The 20,142-nt window shown below is 37.5% G+C and overlaps 1 protein-coding gene across 3 annotated transcripts in view; it reads right to left on the bottom strand.

Annotated features, from left to right (window-relative positions):
• ITSN1 (intersectin 1) overlaps positions 1–20,142 on the bottom strand; it is a 154,092-nt gene that overhangs the window by 112,475 nt on the left and 21,475 nt on the right. For 2 of the 3 annotated variants that reach the window (XM_057504206.1, XM_057504213.1), the window contains exons 7-10: positions 17,665–17,825; positions 10,828–11,007; positions 9,182–9,278; positions 6,287–6,387 (exon numbers count right to left, since the gene is read on the bottom strand). In XM_057504206.1, the coding sequence (XP_057360189.1) occupies positions 6,287–6,387; positions 9,182–9,278; positions 10,828–11,007; positions 17,665–17,825 (539 nt within the window). The remainder of the gene's footprint in view (positions 1–6,286; positions 6,388–9,181; positions 9,279–10,827; positions 11,008–17,664; positions 17,826–20,142) is intronic. The other variant, XM_057504209.1, reaches the window with a different exon arrangement.

Here is a 20,142-nt window from a genome sequence, read left to right as displayed (position 1 = left end):
ATTCAGGAAAAAGTTGCTCATGTTTATATTCAAGAGATTTTTGCCTATGTTTTCTTCTAAGAGTTTTATGGTTTCATGACTTATATTCAGGTCTTTGATCCATTTTGAGTTTACTTTTGTGTACGGAATTAGACAGTAATCCAGTTTCATTCTCTTACATGTAGCTGTCCAGTTTTGCCAACACCAGCTGTTGATGAGGCTGTCATTTCCCCATTGTATGTCCATGGCTCCTTTATATTAATTGACCATATACGTTTGGGTTAATATCTGGACTCTTATTCTGTTCTACTAGTCTATGGGTCTGTTCTTGTGCCAATACCAAATTGTCTTGATTACTGTGGCTTTGTTGTAGATGAGCTTGACGTTGGGAAGCGAGATCCCCCCTGCTTTATTCTTCCTTCTCAGGATTGCTTTGGCTATTTGGGGTCTTCTGTGGTTCCATATGAATTTTAGAACTATTTGTTCCAGTTTGTTGAAGAATGCTGTCATTATTTTGATAGGGATTGCATTGAATCTGTAGATTGCTTTGGCAGGATGGCCATTTTGATAATATTAATTCTTCCTAGCCAAGAGCATGGGATGAGTTTTCCATATGTTAGTGTCCTCTTTAATTTCTCTTAAGAGTGTCTTGTAGTTTTCAGGGTACAGGTCTTACATGTCCTTGGGTCAGGATTATTCCTAGGTATTTTATTTTTTGATGCAATTATAAAAGGAATTGTTTGCCTGATTTCTCTTTCTGATTGTTCATTGTTAGTATACAGGAACACAACAGATTTCTGCGTACTAATTTTGTATCCTGCAACTTTGCTGAATTCAGTATTAATTCTAACAGTTTTTTGGTGGAATCTCCGGGGTTTTCTTTATATAGTATCATATCATCTGCAAATAGTGAGTTTTGCTTCTTCCTTACCAATGTGGATGCCTTTTATCTCTTTATCTTGTCTGACTGCTAAGGCTAGGACCTTCAGTACCATGTTGAATAAAAGTGGTGAAAGTAGACATCCTGGATGTTCCTGATCTTAGAGGAAAATCTTTCAGCTTTTTGCCATTGAGTATGATATTAGTTGTGGGTTTATCATATATGGCCTTTATTACATTGAGGTATGTATCCTCTATGTCCATTTTCTTGAGAGTTTTTATCATGAATTGAAGTTGAATTTTGTCATATGCTTTTTCAGCATCTATTGAGATGATCATGTGGTTTTTATTCTTCTTTCTGTTAATAGGTTGTATCATGTTGATTGATTTACAAATATTGTACCATCCTTTTATCCTTGAAATTAATCCCACTTGGTCATGATCTTTTTGATATATTTTTGAATTAACGTTTGCTAATATTTTGCTGAGGATTTTCACATTTATGTTCATCAGGAATGTTGGCCTATAATTTTCTTCTTTTGTGGTCTCTGTCTGGTTTTGGTATTAGACTGATGCTGGCCTCATAGAATGAGTTTGGAGGTATTCCCTCCTCTTCTACTTTTTGGAATACCTTAAGGAAAATGAGTACTAGCTCTACTTTAAATGTTTGGTAGAATTCAGCTATGAAGCGATCTCATCCTGGACTTTTGTTTGTTGGGAGTTTTTTGATTACCAGGTCAATTTCATTACTGGCAATTGGCCTATTCAGATTTTCTGTTTCTCCCTGGGTCAGTCTTGAAAGGCTGTACTTTTCTAGGAATTTGTTCATTTCTTCTAGGCTGTCCAATTTGTTGGCATATAATTTTTCATAGAATTATCTAATAATTCTTTGTATTTCTGTGGTATCTCTTGTGACTATTCCTTTTTCATTTCTGATTTGTGTATGCTCTCTTTTTTTCTTGATAAGTCTAGCAGGGGTTTTGTCTATTTTGTTTATCTTCTCAAAGAACTAGCTCTTGGTTTCATTGATATTTTTCTACTGTATTATTCTTCCCTAATTATTTCTGCTCTGATCTTTATTATGTCCCTCCTTTTACTAATTTTGGGCTTCATCTGTTCTGTTTTTTCTAGTTTCTTTAGTTGTGAGTTTAGACTGTTTATTTGGGATTGTTCTTGTTTCTTGAGATAGGCTTATATTGCTACAACTTTCCTCTCAGAACTGCTTTTGCAACATCCCACAAATTTTGAACTGCTGAATTTTTGTTTTCATTTGTCTCCATGTATAGCTTGATTTCTGTTTTAATTTGCTCATTGATCCATTGATTATTTAGAAGCATGTTGTTTAGCCTCCATGTGTTTAGGCTTTTTGTTTCTTTCAGTAATTTATTTCTAATTTCATACCATTGTGGCCCGAGAATGTGCTTTATACAACTTCAGTCTTTTTTAGATTTATTGATGCTCTTTTTGTGATCTACTATGTGATCTATTCTGGAGAACATTCCATGTACACTTGAGAAAAATGTGTATCCTGTTGTTTTTGCATGGAATGTTCTGTAGATGTCTGTTAAGTCCATCTGATCTAATGTACTGTGCAGTGCTTCTGTTTCCTTATTTATTTTTTTGTCTGGTTGACCTATTCTTTGATTTAAGTGGTGTGTTAAAGCCCCCTAATATGAATGTGTTGTTGACTATTTCCCCCTTTAATTCTGTTAGTATTTGTTGTATATATTTAAGTGCTCCTATACTGTGTGCATAGATCATTATAATTGTTACACCCTCTTGTTGAACTAATCCCGTTATCCTTATGTAATGTCCTTCTTTGTCCCTTGTTACTTTCTTTGTTTTGAAGTCTATTTTGTCTGAAGTAAGTACTGCTACTCCTGCTTTTCTCTCCCTATTATTTCCATGTAGTATCTTTTTCCATCCTGTCATTTTCAGTCTGCGTATGTCTTTAGGTCTTAAATGAGTCTCTTGTAGGCAGCATATAGCTGGGTCTTGTTTCTTTATACATTCATTCTGCCATTCTATGTCTTTTTGATTGGTGAATTTAGTACATTTACATTTAAGGTAATTACTGGTAGGTATGTACTTATTGCCATTTTATTAATTGTTTTCTGGTTGTTTTTGTAATTCCCCTCTGTTCCTTTCTTCCTCTCTGTACACTTCACTTATTATTTGATGGTTTTCTTTTGTGGTGTAATTGGATTTCTCTTTTTTAATTTTTTGTGTATCTATTATAAGCTTTAAATTGTGGTTACCGTAAGTCAGCTTCCTGACTACATAAGAATCTATATTAAGTTGATGATTGCTCTATTTTAAACATAATCTAAAAGTACTTCATTTTTCTTCTTTCTTCTCCATACTTCATGTATTAAATGTCATAATCTGCATTTCCTGTGTATCCCTTGACAGATTTTGTGTATGGTTGGTTTTATTACTTTTGTTTTGTTTTATTTTAATTTTGTACTTGCTTAGTAAGTGGATTTATTTTCACTTGTGAAAACTATTTAGGCTTAAAACATTTCCATCTACAGAAGTCCCTTTAACATATCCTGTAATTCCAGTTTAGTAGTTTTAAATTCCTTCGCCTTTGTTTATCTGAGAAATTTTTAATCTCTCCTTCACATTTGAATGATATTCTTACTGGGCAGAGGATTCTTGGTTAAGGTCCTGCTGTTTCTATACACTAAATATTTATGCCACTTCCTTCTGGCATGTAAAGTTTCTGCTGAGAAATCTGCTGACAGACTGATGGGGTTTCCCCATAAGTATTTTTTTCCCCCTCTCTGGCCTCTTTCCATAACCTCTCCTTATCCTTAATCTTTGTCATTTTAATTATTATATGCCTTAGTGTTATCTTCCCAGGGTTCCTTTTACTAGGGGCTCTCTGCACTTCTAAGACCGGGGTGTCTATTTCATTCCCCAGATTGGGGACATTTTCAGCAAATATTTCTTCAAAGAGACTTTCTATCCATTGTCTCTCTTCTTGTTCTGGTACCCCTATTATGTGAATATTGTTTCATCTGGAGTTGTCACACAGCTCTCTTAGTATACTTTCATTTCTAGAGATTTTTCTCTGCATTTCTCTGCTTCATTGTTTTCCTATTCTCTAATTTTCATTTCATTCACTGCCTCCTCTACTTACAGCAACCTATTATTCATTCCCATCCATTGTAAATTTCATTTCAGTTATTGTATTCTTCAGCTCTGAGTGGCTCTTTTTCAACTCTTCCATTTCTTTATTGACGTCCTCCCTGAGATCACCAGTACTTTTCCACAGATGAATGAGCATATTTATGACTGTTCCTTTGAAATCTTTATCAAGAAGATTAGTGATCTCCATTTCATTTAGCTCTCTTTGTGGTCTCTTATCCTGTACTTTTGTTTGGGATATATTCCTTTGCCTGATTATTTTGTCAGTGTTTATGTTTCTTCCATTGTATTACATGGATCTACTGTGAGTCCTGGTCTAGAGAGTATTGACTTTATGAAGAAGGTGTCCTGTGGTGCCAAGCTCAAGAGTCTTTCCTCTCCAGTGCCTGGTTCTCCTTTGCTATTGGTGGGCTATAGTTGGGGCTGCCTTTCTATCTGCCAGCAGTGGTCTATCTCAGTCCGCTGTGGACGGCAGATTGCCTCAGACTGCCCTTTATGAGCAGAGCAGCAGTGCTTCTGCTGGGATTGTTGTGGGAGGGGCTGCCCTCTGCCTGCTCTGCAGTGATGGCAGCACTGCTGGGCTCACAGAGTAGGCAGAGCCATTGTGCGGCACTGGGCTGGGAGGAAGGAGAGCTGCTCAGAGCTGGCTTCCACAGGCACTTCCCCAGTTGGATGGAGGTAGAGCCAAGAATGCTGTGAAAGCCTCCCTCTGCCCAACAGGAAGCAAAGTCTAATGCAGCTGGGCAGAACAGGCCAGGCAGGTGGCTGTGCAGGGAAGCACGTCGGGGCAAAGTGCCAGAAAGGGGGATAAGAGTGTGGGTCTCCTGCAAGCACCTGACCTGCTGAGCTGAGGTAGAGCTGAAGAAGTGTCATCCACCTGCCCTTTCTCCTGCAGAGAGAGCTCAATCCAACCCTTGCCCCCTGGTAGTCTTCCTGTTGCTGGTAAAACTTACAAACTGCCACCTCTGTTTTGGGTTTCAGCAGGACCAACAGAGCATGCCTGTCCTCCACAAGTGACAGGAATCTCAGCCTGCTGAGCGCTTCAACTCTCCCTGGTGTCTGGCCTCATTAATCACCAAAGCCTGATGCAATGTGGACTTGTGCTCCCAGAGGAGAGCTCCAGGGCAAGGCAGATCTCCATGCTGCTTCCTCCCACTTGTGGGGAAGACCTTGGGTCCCGACTGATCTGGCTCTGTCACTTCACCCTTCTCTGTGATCCATTCTTCTTCACCACATGGAAGTGGTCTGTTCTGCAGTCCTCAGGTCTTTTTCAGAGTTACTTGTATTTGCTGTAGTTGCTTCCCTGGTATGTGTGAGATGGGGGAGGAGAGAGGTTTCTTTCTTGTCAGCCTACTCTGCCATCTTTTTTTCCCATTCTCCCCAACCTGACATTTTAAACAGATGAATTTTTCTTTGGGAAGCAAAATAGCAATTGTAAGTAATAGCAAAAAAAAAAAAAAAAAAAGGAAGAATCAGAAATTTAAAATATTTTGTGTTATATACCAGTGCTTTCTGATCCCAGGAAATTAACTCTTTCTCCATTCCTTTCACATTTGTTAAAGGGTAGTTAACATTTCCTTCCTTTTACACTCAATGTTCATATCATAGGTCTCTTTTTCTCTTTATAAAAATTATGCTTTTCTTTATATTTCTTTAGTCAATTTTAAGTGTTTAACTACTCATTAGAAAGGTTTCTGAACAGTTATCTTAAAATCCTTGTTAACCTTCTCATGTAGAAAACAGAATCTCTTTTTTTTTAATCCATTGAGATCACTAACCTGGCCTCTTATACATGAAGAAATAAGCTCCAAATAGTTAAAGTGATCTCCAGCTAGTTAGTGGCAGAGCTAGGTTCCAAACTACCCAACCAGTTACTTTTCACCCTGCAAACTGGCTTAAGCACTTTGAGTAGGCAGTTTCAAGTTCATCTACAAAGTTGGACTTTAGAATTTGAACCAGGCTTTCTTCACAATAGAGTCTCTTTGCTAGAGTTCTGATTTGAATACTGATGGCATTCACGGTACAAGAGGTTCCTCGGTCTCTGTTCCATTTACCAAGAAGCAATGGAGCAAAAGCCTGAGGCACTAGAGAATTAAGTGACTATGGCTTTATCAGTAGATAAGAACTCAAGATTAAGAGAGACAATGAAAGCCCTGTTTAGAAAAATGCAAACAGAGAAAGACATTTGGAAAATATCTTTGGCCCAACATCTGGAAACAATTTACATTTAGAACAAAGGTCCTATTTCACTAGATTAATTCTTATTTTTAAATACCTGTTAAGTGTCCACTCATAGTTTTGTCATGACTATTGAATAACTGTCTGTATTTCAGTCTGGATGACTGAGGAACAGCCCATTCGGCCACTGGAGGAACACTGTGGGGGAAAAGAGGAAGGAGAAGAAAAAAAAAATAGCAGAAATGAATGAAAGTTCTTTACAAACAAGGGAAGAACTTCTCTAGAAAAGTAGCCTTAAAATTTATTCACTTACTAATCATTATTTCTGGGTTTTCTATAATGAGTATTTCCATTTTTTAAGGTTACAAACATTTTTCTCAAAACAGATTATTTTTCCAGAATTCAAGTATAAATACAACACAATGGCTGGTTCAAGTTATATATGCAATGTAATAATTTAAAGATTCTAAAAAGTATGGAAAAAACCTCCTTGGAACTGAGATGATAACAATAATGTCCAGGCTTTTCTAAACTTCTAGAACAGTTCTCTTTTGGTTTAAAAAGCAATGAACAGCAAACAGATAACTTCCTTGAAAGGCTCTTTAAAGTGTTTTTAAACTTTCTCTACACCAAAACACAGGACGTACTCCTTAATGAAGCAAAGTATCTCATTCTGGTAAGTTCGAGTTCTCACAAATCCAAGAGTTTCCCAGAGAACAGAACATTTCCAGGGTCATGGCAAATCAGCAGACTAGCAATGGAGGGAGATCTGCTTTCCTGACTGCAATCCAGTGCTGACCTGTTCTTTCCAAAATGTGCAGCAGCTCTGACCTGATGAAACCCTTACCAGTAGTCAGTTCGGGTTGAGACCTCCTTGGATTAGTTCCAGAGTAGCCCACACAAGTACCTGATTGTCATCCATGGCTGGTTAAAAGCCTGATGTCTAAATGTTGCAATTTAAACACAATAGCTAAACTGATTGTAAAATTGGCATTCCACTTCCAAGATAGATTATAAGTAATGCCCTATTTGCAATTTCCTTTCATATCAAGAAAAATGTCTGTTCCTCACATGCAAAAGCAAAAATTTAATCACAAACTAATCCTCTTAGTCATCATTTATGCTATCTATGCATTTATATTTACAATACACAGAGCATAGGAATCGGCTCCCAAACACTTGAAAAGCATGCAATTAAATTCACCTTTTTAATTTTTATAAATTTTTTAAAAAACACTTACCAAAATCTATTCTGCTGTGAGTACTTCTGCAGCTCTCTCATTTTAAACTAATACTTTGCTGATTCCAACTCTTGCCTATTTGTCAAGAAGCTAATTATCTTTCTCCTGCACTCCAGGAACGTAGGGTGTTACACACAGAAGTTGTCCCAGATTACACTTATCAAGTCATAGTTTTCTGCCAAATTCCTGAGAATTTAAATGGACTAAAAACTCACTAACAGGTAACCAAAAATTTAGATGCCACATTACAAAAATTTGCTAGAAATTTAAATTATTGAAAAGACGACTATGTAAAAACACAGCTGTCTTAATAGTACTAATGTTTGCTGATACTGATTATTCATTCTCACGTCACAAATCAATTTTAAGATAGATTTCAAGAATCCTTGAGGACAGAGAAAACTCAAAACTTCAGCATGGTATAAGAGAAAAAATAAGAAAACATGGAATTTAGTGTTAGGTGATCTGAGTTTAGATCCCAGCCTTGCCTTTTAGGAAGGTGTAAACCATAGCTGAGGAATAGAACCTCTCTGGGCTTATTTCCTCACTCACACTTCTGAGACGGCATCTACTGCAGAGGTGGGTGTGGGGTTGAATGGAATTCATGATGTGTCTGCCAAGTGGATGCTCAATGAATGTTACTGACTCTGAGGAGTAAAACCTTGATTAAGTGAAATACAAATATCTGTATCCACAATTAACTGAATTTTTTAGAGCCAGCTTCCATGACTAAGAACACATGCTCTAAAATCACAACTCAGTTCAATTCTTAGCTCTATCACTTACAAATTACATTATTATCTTACGCAAATTATTTAATACCTCTGAGCTTCTTCCTTGTCTACAACATAAAGAAAGTAACAGTTTTCTTATGGGAAAGAAGGTGAGCATTAAGTGAGCTAATATGCATAAAGCATTTGGCATAGTGCTTCTCAGTATATGGATTTTTAAAAATCATTTTTTTAGATTATGCATTACTGAATTATACTCAACCTGCTTTTCTCTTTAAAGTGGGAAAACGACATGATTCGTTTAGGGAAGATTTATAATGAGTGTGAAACAGGAAAAGATGGAATCATTTTTATTTAAATACCCTTTTCACTCCAAAAGTTTTGAGATGGCTTACAAAGAGACTTAATTTTTCATATTAGTGCAGCAGTAAGCAACAGAAATAATTAGAAGTAAAAGAAAAAGATTAAAGATAATATGAAACCAAGATTGGCCAAAATATACACAACAGGTCACATAATCTTTGCCAAATGGAGCCAGATATTTGATTTATAAATAACAACTACCCACTCATCTGAATAATTCATTTCACATAAATTGGTTTTAAAAAAGGTTTTACTAACAACCCAGATTCCATGAGATTGATACAGAATTAAAAATAATGCTAATTATGCCTCTAATCTTCATGTAAATTTCTTACACATAAACATTTAAATAATTAATACAAAATAGTTCATTTTACCCTACTATCTGGAGTTCTATTATTTTTAAATATTTGCTACTACCTGTTATCCTTGTGAAAAACATGCAAAGCCTTTAAAGGAAATGTCACGTTCTTTATTTGTGATCTCTCCAACAAATAAGTAACAAAACTAATATAGCATGATCCAGAATTAAGAAGATTATTGGCAGTCTACAGAATAAAAGATAAATAAAGGATAAAGCTAGATCATTTTCAATTTTATGAGCTAATTGGATTATGGCTTTAACCAAACTACTCATTTAAAAACAAGCATACTTACCTAGCCACGTCAAATGATTGTGCCTTCTGTAATTTAGTGTTTAATTGTGACCCTGGACCAGATCTACTAAAGGAAGAACTCTTTGGCAATGTGGCTGCTGTAAAAATAAATACATGTTGAATAATTTTAACTCTACAAAGACAAGAAACTTTTCCCTATTTATAATTTAAATGCACAGTCATCAAAAATCTGGGGCAGAAATTATTCCTCCCTACCACCCTGGACTCAAAAGGCATTAATCCCTCCTTGCTCCCTGCCCTCTTGCCAAAATTGCTTCTAAATTTATTCATTCCTACTGAAAATCACCTTACTATGATGTAATGTTTACATCCATAAATTTTATTCTTCATTCAACACCCAGTATCACATTTTATAGGATCTGTTCCATAGTTAAAGAAATAACAGCTTATATATATAGATGGCATTTCCTCAACCACAGTGAAGGAGCTGAAGTATTAGTACCAGACGGAAAAGCCAAGAAGTCACAGACCTGCAGTTTTGGCCAGACAACATGTGATGCTAGGGAGGGCTGGCTTTTGTGTCTGATTCTCATTCAGGCTGGTCAGCTGTGTGTCAGGAAAAAAACTCTCTTAGCCACATTCCCCTCATCCTTCCCTACTGTCTTGCAATATTTGCCATTAGACATAAAAGAAAACAAGACAGAGTGGTGGATTCACTGATATTAACTGGAAAACCAATTGCAACAATTTTCTGGGCTGCCATCACACCTGCAGTTATGGTTACATGTGAAAGATGAACATGTGACAAGAAAATCTGACAAAAAAAGATTCTTTGGCTATAACTTACAGACACATCCTAAAACAAATGTAATAAAATCTAGGCAGCTAGGCACAGAAATAATGATTCAAATAAAGTGCTAAAATCCACGCTGTCATCACTATTGAATTTACTCAGACATATCCAAAGTACTTAAAAAAACAAAAACTTTCCATATGTATTTGATATCAATTCATTAGCATTTATTAGAGTAAAGCTATCTACAATCTAGTTTATGTTTCTCCTAAAGGGAAAAAGACTTTGAATAAAGTCTCAATATGAAATGAACTAAACCAGAAAACTTTTAATCCTTTCCTTCAATTAAGCCAGCATGTAATACTACGACCTTAATATATTGAGTCATTTAATACACTCCCTTCCCTTCTTCATAGACCGTCTTCATCCTGATTCATTCCATCTCCTCGGAAAAAAAAAAGTAACGTTCTTTTATTTTCCCTCACATAATTCTCTATTCCTAAGGATTGGCATTAGCAATGCATATCAGCTGAAGAAAAGTGGTAACTGATACATGGAAATACAAAATGTTCAAATGCTGTTTAAATTTCAGTTGCTCTTGTCAAGCCCTTGTAGGAAATTATGGTCTTGGTTTTAGCTGTTGAGTTCACCTTTGCCCACTGTGGTGCTCAGCGATCCACTCCATTTTCCTTCCCCCATCTCCAGCCTAGCATATCCCATTTAATGTGTTCAAAACAATAAGAAATTAAATTTAAAGAATGAAAATTTTTCCTCTGGAGTAAAATACAATTTAAATAAAATATAATCAGAAAGAAAAGACAGAAGATTTAACAAGAAAGAAGAATAAAATGCAAGTTGTAAAAATTCAGTCTATGGATTCACCAGGCACATACCAGGATGAGCAAAGGCAGGCAGAGGCTGGATGACAGGGGGAGCCCCATTAGCCAGGGGAGGCACTGCTGCTGTAGGAACAGAAGATACTAGAGGTGGAGACATTCCAACAACTGGAATGGATCCCATTGGCACTGGAGCAACAGCTGTAAGCGGGGACATGCTGGCAATACCTCCAATACCTAGCAAGGAAAAAATCCCAAATTCACATGGAACCACACGTCAACATTCAATGATAAGTAATCCAGGATTGTTTGAAGAAGAAACTCACTTTCCAGCTGTAATATATTCCCATGGAATATATTAAAATATGGATTCAGATTAATCATTTTGAAAAGCACTAAAAATTGTGTCAAGGATCCAGTGACCGCAACAGAGAGGGGGAGAACTTGACAATAAATGGGTGAATGTTGAAACTGCTGTGTTCTTTATGTGAAACCATCATAAGATTGTGTATCAATGACATTTTAATTAAAAAATAATTATTATGTCAAGGATCACATCAAAAGGGCTCAAGACCAAACTTACAGAGGGATCTACTGGCCAAAGTTGAAGATTAACGAGAATAATAGCTGCAATGGCCTGAAAGCCAACAAAGAAAAATTAAAGTCCTGAATTCACAGTATTTAAAACCAAATGAACAAAAAAAATCAAACATCTATCCTATCTTTCCTTTATATACTAAGCCTCAGAGTAACCACACTTTTGATGGGGAAGTTTCTCTTTAGAGAAGTATTTTAACCAAAAGATGAAGAAATGATAGAACTAAAACAAATGTTCCTTCTTTGTTTCTCTGTCTCAACTTGTGATATTGTGAAATAAAAAGAAATATGTATCTGGTCTTCATCCCTGGTTCCTGGACCCTAGCAGAACTCTTAAAGCTCTTGTAATTTCCTGATGGATAGGAACACCTTTTGTTACAGTACTTGGTCTTGGTCCCTGGTTCCTGACATAAGAGCTCCTAAGACCCTTGGACTCTCTGCAGTGATGAGTGTCTTTCTGTATTCGAATATGACTGGTGGGGGGGCCTCTAAATAGCTGCAGGATGAGAGTTGGTTATAGGAAAGACCAAGGTTCAACTAGAGGGCTTAAAATCTTAAGTCCTACGGACCACCCACCGCCACCTCCATACAGATCTCAGGGGGACAAGCTGGAGATCAAGTTAATCAATGTTTTAATCAACCATACCTAGTAATGAAACCTCCATAAAACTCTTATACTACAGTTTGCAGAGCTTCCAGGCTGGTGAACACAGCCATGTACTGGGAGGGTGGTGCACCCAACTCCACAGCAACAGAAGCTCCTGCACACAGGACCCTTCTGGACTCACCCTATATACCTCTTCATCTGCCTATTCATCTGTATCCTTGGTAATATCCCTTACAACAAACTGGTAAACATAAGTAAGTGTTTCCCTGAATTTGAAAGCTATTCTAGCAAATTATAGAAAGGAAGAAAAGGGTTGTGTGGGAACCTCTGACTTTGTAGTCAAGCTAGAGAGAAGTATGGGTATCCTGGGGGACATATCACTTGTATCTCAAGTTTGAAGTGAGGGCAGGCAGTCTTGTGGAAATGAGCCCTTAAGCCGGTGGGATCATGACACTAACTTCAGCAGCTGGTATTAGAACTGAATTTAATTATAAGACACTAAATTAGTGTCTGGATAGTTGGAAAATGGTTGGTGTTGTTTTACTGGACATAAAATTCTTGGCTCAGTCTCATTCTTTTTTGAGAATCTTAAATATGTTCCTTTTTTTTTTTTTTTGGCACAAAGCTCTGCTACAGAAAAGTCTGAAGATACTCTCATTTTCTAAGTCACATGCTTTCTTTTCTGTGTGAAAACTAATTAAGGGAAACCTCACTGACATGGTATTGGGAGGCCTGCAGAAGCTCTCATGCCTACCACTCCTTGTAAATCTCAGATCCCACAGGAAGAGACAGGTACCACACTGTTCCAGCTACTTCACCACCCAGCAGGAAGAAGGCGGCTTCCACCTCCCGCCTCCCCTACAGCCCAGCCAATGAGGATGGTCACCACTCAGCCAATAAGCCGCGATACACGGGATTTCCAGTTTCCTCCAGTGAGCTTTTTGCCAGCTGGGCATTTTCTTCTATAAAAGAAATTTTCCTCTCCTTTGTTCTCTGGACATACATATGGTCCTGCTGTAGCTTGCGTATCCCAGATTGCAATTCTCTGCTATTCCCAAATAAGCCCGTTTTTGCTGGGAAAATAACTGGCTGTCTTAAGTTTAACATCTACATGCCCAAATAGTTTTTGTTTTACCAGAATATTTCTTAGTTTTGGTCTCTCTGGGTCAATGTTCTTGGCACATGATATCCTCTTTCAAATACAGTTCCAAATGTTTTTATTTCAAGGAAGTTGTCTCAGACTAGTTTTTAGCATTTGTTCTTCTCCCTTGCTTTGGTTTTCTCCTTCAGGCACTCTAACCACATATTCAGTTTTCTTTGGCTTCAGTTTTTGTCACTTTTTCTCAAGTCCTTTTTATCTCTTTTCTCATTTCCTTTAATCTTGGAATCATTCTTTTTACCTTCTATTCTCTTTAGACAGTATTTCTCAGGTTGCTTCTAGTTTAGTCTTTATTTCTGAAATGACTTTTTATTTTTTATTTTTCCATGAATTCCGTCACCTTATTTCTGAGTTTAAAAATCCCAATATATGTTGGTCTTTCATGACTTGTGTCATTTTCTTAGTGTTTTTTAGCTTGTTTTGAAATAGGTTACTGGTGTGCTGTCATTATCCATAGGGTTGGTAGTCAACTCTTTATTCTCTTTTTTCCAGTAACAACTTTGTGTGGGATTTGACCTTGCCTGCTGCCACCTATTTGCTCATTTTTATGTGAGCCTTGCTTCCTGGGATTTCCAGTCCCCATTCTCCTCCCCCATGTTGGTCTGGCCATTCTCCTTCTTTTGTCTTGTGTCACTTCCGTGCTCAATTTTGATTCTACTCCCATTTTTCCTCAGTATGGGTTCCTGTCCCAAGAGGGAGTCTTGTTGGGTCAGTTTTGACAGTTCATGGGACTACGCTGCAGTTAAACTCTGCCCTCTCCCAAGCCTCCAATCAAGCTTTTGCCCCTACCACTCCAGCAAAACTGCCTGTCAGTCAGGGTTATGCACAAACTCACTTTGCCAAATCCAATCGTTTTCTGGACTATTCTTAATCTATCAGAAGCAACTCAAACCATGGAGCACTTCCACCTTGAAAAGCATTTGTCCTAACTAGCTAATTAATACCAACCACCTCCTACTATGCTGTTTCTGGCTTCTTCCCTTTTATTAGACCTTTAAATGTCACAGCATGCCAAGGCTTGGTCCTGGATCATCTGCCTACTCTGTCTCCCTGAGATAACTTAGTCCCAGGGCTTTCAGTGCCATCCATACACAGACAACCAGGTGGATGGCTCCCTCCTCGGAGTTCCAGACAAAAGGATTCATCTGCCTCCTTAACATCTCAACTTGGAAATCTACTAGGCCCCAAACTTAACTTGACCAAAACTTGATGTACATGCCCTCCAAATTATCAGATATAATGATTCTAATCCTATCCTCTCTTCCACATTGACTATCACCACCCAGATCTAAATCACCATTATCTCTTGCCCATGCCAAAAGCCTCCCTATTGATTTCCTGGAATCTACTCTTGTCCCCCTTCAATCCAGTCTTCAGGTAACACAGACTATTGTTTCTAAGTATCTATCAACCATGTACTCCCCTGCTTAAAAGCTCTCTGTCGCTTTCAATTGCACTTAAAAAAAGAAATGCTAATTCCTTGGTGGTTGTATAGGCCCTCAACCATCTGGCTCCTGCCTTGCCTCCCTGATCTGAAGGCCTGCCAGCACTTCAGCTACAATGCTCTCATTTTGTTCCTCTCACACACCAAGCTTGCTTTTGCCTTTGGGCCTTTTCAACGGCTGCCGCTTTTGCCCAGAAGGCTTCTCCCTTAGGTCATCACATGGCTCCCCCGCTAAGTCAGCTCAAAAGTCAACTCTCCTCACAGAATTCCTCTCTGACCTGTCCCATTTCTATCATTACTCTGTTTTACAGAATTTATTGCACTTATCTTGCCATTATTTACCTATTCGCTTGCTTCCCCCAACTTAACAAGAAGTTTCATTCAGCAGGAACCATGATCTCTTGGCCCACCACTATGTTTCCCAGCAACTAGGACACCCAGTAGGGGTTTAAAAATAACAGCTTCAACTAATAAAACCATGGACTCCGGGGAAAAAAGAAAATCAGACAGAACACAAATAAACTCCCCTTGATATAGTTGGCTCCAGAGTAAAAGAATTACGCTGTGTGCAAATTCACTGAAGGAGTTGACCAGCACACTCAGAACCTGCTGAATACAGCTGGGTGGCTGTAAGCAAATCACGGTATCACTGCGCCGTGTATCCCTCTTCCCAACAAAGGGGAGTTGAACACAATGACTGCTCAACCCTCAGGCAGCCTTATTTTCACAGTGGGCTCACATGTGCTTTAACTCATGCAGACAACAAACTCTGGAAGAGTGCCACTCCGTGTCACCCAAATGGTTTGGTGACAGTGAAGGTGGAGAGAGAGAAGGTAATAAGGAAATCAGCAGCCTTTAGAAAAACTGCGTATTTGGACAAATTCTCCCTCTCTTTTTAGAAATTTGGACTTTAATCATTCAACTTCTTGGAATCTCAATTCTCTCATTTATATAACAGGGCTAATGATTTCTGCATACTTTTAGGGTTACTGTTGTGACCAAATAAAATACTGAATGTGAAGGCACACTGTATAGGACTATCGGAAATGCATAACCAGATAATTTTTAAAATTGATTAGAAAATAATGATTATAGTAAATTATTTTGTTCTCAAGTAGAGAGAAGGGTAAAAAAAAATTACCTTGGTTGATCTGAGAGGTAGAACTAGAAATACTAACATAGGACAGATTTGAGTCAACTTGAGCAAGCTTAATTAGGACCATGTACTTCTAGCTTCTCTTATGTGCTGACAGTCCTTACGATTTCTCTCATGAAAATAGTTTACTGAGAATGTTGCTGAGGACAAGGGGAAGGAAGGCAGTGGAGAAGCCCTGGAGGAGCTGAGGACTCACTGGCAAAAGGTCAGATCAGAGATGCCAGGTTCCCTTAGAGGCAGAGGCAGGTCGCATAAGTGATGGTAAAAACCTCTGGGCAGTGAGGCCACAACCACCTGGAAATAAATGAGTCCTACAGCACAAGGGAATAAGAGAAGACATATTAAATGTTACAAGAAGATTTACTGACACTCAGGTTTGAAGGGAAAAGAGGAAATGGGATGCCTCTGGTTATCTGACCCTCCCTCCACTCTGAGGTTTCTTTTTGCAGCACCAGAATGGAGGCCAAAAGAAAATCAAACACCCTTTAGCTGTTTTCACACATGGACCCTGACCAAAAGTTGGTCACAGGGACCTTCAGAGATTCAGAGCAACTTCCACTTAAATTAGCTGGTTAACTAAGGGCTAAGTACTGGGAACACACAATGGACATGACCAGCAAGGGCCCTGGTCACTTGGAGCCTATGGCACTGTCTCTTTCTAGCCTTTGCTCATACAGACTTCTCAGTTTTCCTTCTCTTAGATCACTATTCTATTTGCCTAACCCCAAATCTGTACTTTCCTCCTTATAAAAATCAGTGTGTGTAAGAAGTGACTAGTGGTTACCATCAGGGAGGAGCTAGAGTGGGTGGATGGGGAGGGTGAGGGGGATAAAGGGGCCCAAAAAGTCTCTATCACAATATAAGCTGGTCATGGGGATAGTAGTACAGCATGGAGAATATAGTCAATGATTCTATAACATCTTTCTATGCTGACAGTAACCGCACTAGTGGGGGTGAGGATTTAATAATATGGTAACTGTTGAACCACTGTGCTGTACATCTGAAACCGATATAAGATTGTATAGCAATAATACTTCAATAAAAACAACAACAAAGTGTGTGGCTAAACCTCACCAAAAGAAAGGCAATGCACAGTCTGTTTGTTTTTACAGTAAATCTATAAAGTAAAACTATAGCATTTATTTATATCTCAGCTTATCATTAGTTATATCAGAGACAACTGAATTGTCGGCCCGCTCCCAAGTCTACTTCACTTTATCACCTGTCATCAGATATATCAGAATGACAAAGGGAAAGAAATTCTATCTATAATTTTTTAAAAATTTAAACTGTCCCATGAATCATATGTTATATCTGATCACTGTAATCTTGAAATCAACCTAAATAATGAAAACCTAAGGTGAGAACAGAAAAGAAATCAGATGTGTTGGTGATCTTAGTCAATTAAGTAACAATTTTAAGAAATATATCTGGCTAGAAGATAACTTTTTATGGAATTATGTGTTCAATTGAGGTAACAATGCTTATTTTTCCTGCTTCATTTTTGTTTGAAGGAAGAGTTTAAATGTATTTCTAGATACCATAATCCAAAGGAGTTGTTTATGCACAAGGGAAAATAAAGATGTTATGGCAACAGAAAACCAAAAGGAAGTATGTGACAACATGAAGAGTCAAGAATCCAGTAGGAGCAGGAAAAAGACAGAGGCTGCAGCAGCAGGCTGCAGGTTTGCCTGTCCTCCTGACAGTCTGCACCTTTGCTCTCATTTTGGTGGCTTGCATCCTAGGGTTGGAATGTGAACATGCGTGCGCCTTCTCCTCACACACTATTTTCCTGCATAGGGTTATCATTTTTCAGACAGATTTACCCCTTAGAATTTCACAATGCTACCAACTGAGAGGGGATAAAAAGGGAAATATTTATTTTTAAAATATACAATGAAATATAGGAACCAATTCTTTTTCAGACTTACCAAATGCTGGTGCACTAGAAATAGCCACTGGTTGCTGTTTCATGACTGGGGGAAGTGCAGAGGGGAGCTGATATCCTTGTAGCTTCAGCTTGATAAGTTTCATAGCTATGGAAAACTCCACTTGATCCATTCTCCCATCATTATTCATGTCAGCTAGGGCCCTGCAAACCAACATCGGGGGCTTAGAATGACTATGACCAGAAAAGAACATTTCCTAAACCACCACTCCCACCTACACAAACATAAAACAATCAGCTCCCTTCATCCTAGAGAGAACAAAATGGAAATAAAGCAAAACAAAACAAAATTTGTTTACCAAGCCATAGGGAGTAACCTGGAAATACTAACAAGGTTTCATATAAATATAAAATAGCTTATATTTTGTTATTATTTACAATATGATACAAGAGGTAATTATCAGCTTAAATGACAGGATATGTACCTTGGAGAACAAATTAGGTTTCTTTTCAAAGTGATGAAAATATTCTAAAATTGGATAGTGGCAGTGGTTGCACAACTCTGTGAACAGACTAAAAACCAATGATTTATACACTTTAAAAGGGTGAATTTTATTATGGGACGTATGTCACAATAAAGATGTTAGGGGGAAAAACTATTTAGGAACAGAAAGCTTATTTCTAGAGATACTGACTAGATTGCACCAACCCTCTGTGGGGTTCTACAAACCTCACCATGGAGACACGACATGTTGAGCTATCACTCTACTATAGTGCTAAAGCTGTGAAAAGCAACTGAGCTTACAAATGTGCTTACTATTTGAACATGGTACACAAAACTAAATGGCCAAGTGTAAACTGCAATGAGCTGTTAGGTATAGTATCTCAAAGAGTATGCAGAAGAAAAAACTTTGTACTTGTAACTGGAAACTATGTTACGCAAACCAAAACTGTGCATATCCATGACTCCACCCCTTCATGAAAACTTTATTCAGATTTCATTTCTTTTTAGGTAGAGGATCTTTTTAAAGATATCTTAAGAAAAATTTTATTTGAAATATCAAATGATAAAACCAGCTACTCCAATTAAAATGCCATGATTCACAGTCTTTTAGAGAAGCCACATCCAGGTAGTGTCCAAAAGAGAAAATTAAGTTTCATAGAAAAGAATCCTAGATTGCTGGAGTTAACTCAAAAAAAGAAGACATGAAACACAATAAAATGCATGACATACAACAAAGATTAAAAATCTCTGAAAATGTTAAAAAAGTATAGACATCAACACCATTCTTTAGGGAAATAAAAAAAAAAATCATAAAATGGAGGCTCTTTTTTGCCTCAGATAAGAGCACCAAGGTCCTCCTGCAGTCAGTGATCCCCGGCAAACCACACCAGTGGGATCTGAGTTTCCCTCACTGCAGGTGAGCTCTAACATTGCTTTCCGTGTTTCTTGGTATTTGTACGTGAATTGCTCATTCACATCCTTTGCCAAGCTTTCTGATGGACTACATGTCTTTTTTATGTCAGTTTACAAGAGCTCATTGTACAATACATATTAACTTTATGCATCAATTATTCTTTTAAACTGTCTGTTCCTTTGTGTATAATATCTTTACTGTAAGAAATTCTACATTTTTATGCTGTATGATTTCACTTATATGTGGAATCTAAAAAACAAAACAACCAACCAAGCAAAACAGAAACAGACTTAAAAGCACAGAGAACAAAAGGGTGGTTGCCAGAGGGTAGAGGGGTGAAGAGATGAGTGAACTAGGTGAAGGAAATAAGGAGGCACAAACTTCCAGTTATAAAATAAGTAAGTCCTGTGGATGTAGAGTACAGCATAGGGAATACAGTCAATAATATAATAACTTTGTATGGTGACTAGACTTCTTGTGGTGAGTGTTTATAATTATATAAATGTGGAATCACTATGTTGTACACCTGAAACTAATATTGCATGTCAACTAAACTTTAATTTTTTAAAAATTCTGTATTTTTTATAAATAAAAATAATACTTTTTTCCCACAGAAGTATGTTTTCAGTCCTTCATTCTCTAAGATTATTTTTATTACATTTCATCCTTTAACCTAACTGAAACTGTGTATGTTAGCCCCAGGTTTAACCATGTACCTTCCAGATGTATTCCTAGCTTTCCCAGCAATATTTATTGACAAATCCATCCTCTTCTCACTGAAGTAAAAAAGTTTTTGCTGTTCATTAAATGTTCATATGAAGTGAGACCTATTTCTGGGTTATCTATTCTGACTGAACGATTCCCAGGTTGACAGGACAATGATCTGATCAAACTGGCTCTATGGTATGTTTTTGATACTATAAATAAAGAAAAATTTTTTTAACTTTTTTTTAAACTTTGGCTATTTATGGATGTTTGCTTTTCCCTACGAACTTTAAGATCATTTATCAATTATACAAACAACCCTATTGGGATCCTAGCTGAAACTGCATTAGATATATTAATTTTGGCAAATCAACATAGTTATGATAGTTTGTCCACCA

The sequence above is a fragment of the Manis pentadactyla genome, chromosome 1 (assembly GCF_030020395.1).
Source record: "Manis pentadactyla isolate mManPen7 chromosome 1, mManPen7.hap1, whole genome shotgun sequence".
NCBI classification, from domain to species: domain Eukaryota; kingdom Metazoa; phylum Chordata; class Mammalia; order Pholidota; family Manidae; genus Manis; species Manis pentadactyla.
This window is presented reverse-complemented; position numbering and strand designations above follow the sequence as displayed.